Raw genomic sequence first — 3090 nt, forward strand, 5'->3', positions numbered from 1 at the left:
AAAAAAATACGGAGTGCTAGTAGTATTTGGGGATTGCGATTGGATGAACTGGACAGGAAAAAGACGGACTCTCCGGAACTTCGCGTGGTCTCGCTCGTGCTCTTCACAGGTGCTCCATTTGGCTTCCTCCCTTCCCCGTCCCAAATCAATCATCGCAAACCGAACCAAAGATCGCCGGAGCGGCTGTTCTTCGCTTCTTCCTCTTCCGGTCCGTCCGTTCCGGACCCAATCGCCACATCACTCGAGCTACCCAGTTCGTCCATTTCCTTCCTCCGAGGTTTGTTAGATCTTGTTCCAGGGCGTGACGAGCGGGCTTTGTTTTTGCCTTCCAATGGGAAGCAGTAACCGAGACCCGGGGGTGAGCCTCCGGACGGCTGGCTGGCTGCAGAAACCTGTCGATAGCCTCATGCAGATCCCGGATAAGATTCAGAACTCTCTCAAGGTTGGTTGCTTCTTGATCAGGTAAAGAATTTCCTTTTCTCGCGCGATCGACATTATTCACGCAGATGTAAGTAACTTTTGCCTGTTTGGGTCTTGTAATAGCTGCATTTGGGGCGTTTGTTGAAGACGGGCGGCGGTGGTGATGTCAAGGCTCAAATGTCGTCAGAGAATGTCAGGGGATTATGTAGTGCTGCTGCTGCAGATGTTAGATTGGAGAAGCAGCTCCAGGCTTGGAGAAATGACCCTACTTGGACTGATCATCCTCCAGAAATCAAGGTAAATAAGTTGTACTAGAAGGATTACATGCCTCGATTGGATGAAGCTTGTAGGTTAATGGATGGTCTTGTATTATGAAAAGATAAATCGTGTTGGGACATCGGAATTCGGAAGCTGAAATCTTCCTTCTTACTGGAACATCTCTCAGTTTGATGTGCCAGTAGGTCATAATTATTTCTAGATTGTTGAAATATTTTGATATACCCTGAACTGAGAGTAGCAAATCTTCACAATTACAGGTCACTGTACCACAAGGCTCTCTTTGCAACCTTAATTTGAGATTTGAGGCAGGGTTACCACCGGATGCAATTTACAACATTATAATCGATCCGGAGAACAAAAGGGTGTTTAAAAATATCAAGGTATGTACAGATGTTCTCTTAATCAGAATTGACAAGCTTGTGTTTGTCAAGTGAACTATCTATACTTCAACTCTGTTTTTAATTGTTATCTAGTGTGGACATGTTTATTTTTTCTATCAATTGGAATCGAGTTTGCATTAGAAACAGATTTTATTAAAAGTTAAAACAACATTTATTGTGTCTGATTTCAGTTTTCAATTGTTCTTCTAGTTATAAGTGCAAGTCACTGTTGTTGCTTTTTTGCTGTATGTCATTGTGCAGAGCAATTTAGTTCTCTGATCTAATCCATTTATTTATAGCTTAGTCATTGCTCCTCCAAAAATGTTAGACTATGTTCACTTCTCATACATTTCTTGGAGGTCCATTAACTAGCAAGAGCTAATTTAAGCGATTGCTCAGAATAGTGCTGCAAACATACCCTCCAAGTCTATTCTTTTGTCGAATGACAATATGATATTTGACGTGTGCTACGTGTTTCTTTATAGTTTGTATGGAATATCTAGTCCAATCCTTGAATAGTATAACAGAAACATGATGTCCCATACACCATGTGTCTGTGCATGTGTATCCATATTTGGTTACTGCTGCTAGCTAAATGACCCGAGGAATTTGCTCTTACGATGAAAAGAAACTGAGTTATCTTACCCAGGAGAATCAAACTCATTCACATGATAATTGTTCTAATTTTTAGGAAGTGATATCAAGGAAGGTCTTGCTTGATGAAGGATCAAGGCAGGTAGTTGAAGTGGAGCAGGCAGCCATATGGAAATTCCTCTGGTGGTCTGGCATCTTGTCAGTTCATGTTTTTGTTGACCAGAACAGAAGAAATCACACTGTATAAACTTGGAACTTCTCCACTATACTTTGGTCAACACATGCTGCATGTTGGCTGATATCATAATATGTGGTTTCGTGCTTAAAATGTGCAGGTTAAGTTCAAACAAGGAAGAAGTGGTTTTATGAAGAAATTTGAGGGTTGCTGGAAAATAGAGCCCCTCTTTGTTGACAAGGAAGCATGCCTTCCTCTTGATCCAAATACTCTGGAAGAATATGATTCTTGTACTGCCGGCAGGGGAAGAGTTGGATCTGCCATCACCTTGGATCAGCTTATTGAACCTGCTATCTTACCTCCACAGCCCATTGCATGGTATGTGAGAGGAATTACCGCGAAGACAACCGAGATGCTGGTCAAAGACCTGATAGCGGAAACCGCTCGGCTTCGGGGCGTGGCAAGCAACGTTGATAACAAGCACTATACTGAAGAAAACTGTGATATTAGTAATGACCTCCTAACAGAGGAGAGTGGCGATATTAAGGAACGGTGGCGACAGAGAAGAAAATCTGGACGACATGGAAATTCTCTTAGATCGGCAAGACAAGAAGTATCAACTGCGAAGCCTCGATGGAGTCATTGTTTACAACCAAGTTAGTGTGTAGTTACAATCTCGTTGTTGATAGTGTAGTGTTTGTTGAGTTTTGGATTATTAACAGTGCTATATGCAATATTACTAATAACATCATGTTCCCCGTTTTATTATTTGTGATGTGGTATTCTGGATGAACATGTGTACGGTAGATGTTGCCTGTTTAACTATAACTGTCTCGCTCGGCGATGATGTGAATAAAATTCTGCTTGTCAGAAGGTATCCTGCTATTGGCTTGCTTTTGCTCTGCAGTTTATTCTGAACTTCGCGGGCAACTGAAATTGCTATAACCTCACGGCTGATCTGCGTGGCAAACAAATTCAGAATGATGTTATGTGAAAACGTGAACTAATGCGAATTAGTTTTATGAAAACTGAAGCCAACTAGATGTAGCAGATGCCAACTTCTGAACCTGACTCAAACTTGAAACTTGTGGGTGAGTGAGTTGGTAAGCAAGCAACCGGTTCATCCATCCATCCTTTCTCCAGAGCTGCAAGCCAAGAAAAGCCTCCAATTCCTTTCTTTCATTGACACGCTCAAGGCAACACAGCCCTATGAAACTGCCACCCTACGCTGATCCGATGCTA

General features: G+C 42.2%; 1 protein-coding gene across 1 annotated transcript; it reads left to right on the forward strand.

Moving 5' to 3' along the window:
• The first annotated feature begins 277 nt into the window (after positions 1 to 277).
• LOC124654634 lies at positions 278 to 2680 on the forward strand. Its single transcript, XM_047193625.1, has 5 exons — positions 278 to 442; positions 544 to 717; positions 957 to 1079; positions 1771 to 1914; positions 2009 to 2680. Exons 1-5 carry the CDS (start codon positions 332 to 334, stop codon positions 2507 to 2509), a joined length of 1053 nt encoding a protein of 350 aa, XP_047049581.1. The 5' UTR covers positions 278 to 331; the 3' UTR covers positions 2510 to 2680.
• Positions 2681 to 3090: the final 410 nt, after the last annotated feature.

The sequence above is a fragment of the Lolium rigidum genome, chromosome 5, assembly GCF_022539505.1.
Source record: "Lolium rigidum isolate FL_2022 chromosome 5, APGP_CSIRO_Lrig_0.1, whole genome shotgun sequence".
Taxonomy (NCBI): domain Eukaryota; kingdom Viridiplantae; phylum Streptophyta; class Magnoliopsida; order Poales; family Poaceae; genus Lolium; species Lolium rigidum.

What these genes read in the sequence shown, in the direction of transcription:
- LOC124654634 (XM_047193625.1), top strand. Translation starts at nt 332, where the DNA reads ATGGGAAGCAGTAACCGAGACCCGGGGGTGAGCCTCCGGACGGCTGGC. An exon ending in GGGTGTTTAAAAATATCAAG is followed by an intron (nt 1,080 to 1,770) that starts GTATGTACAGAT and finishes TCTAATTTTTAG; the next exon opens with GAAGTGATATCAAGGAAGGT. An exon ending in AGAACAGAAGAAATCACACT is followed by an intron (nt 1,915 to 2,008) that starts GTATAAACTTGG and finishes TAAAATGTGCAG; the next exon opens with GTTAAGTTCAAACAAGGAAG.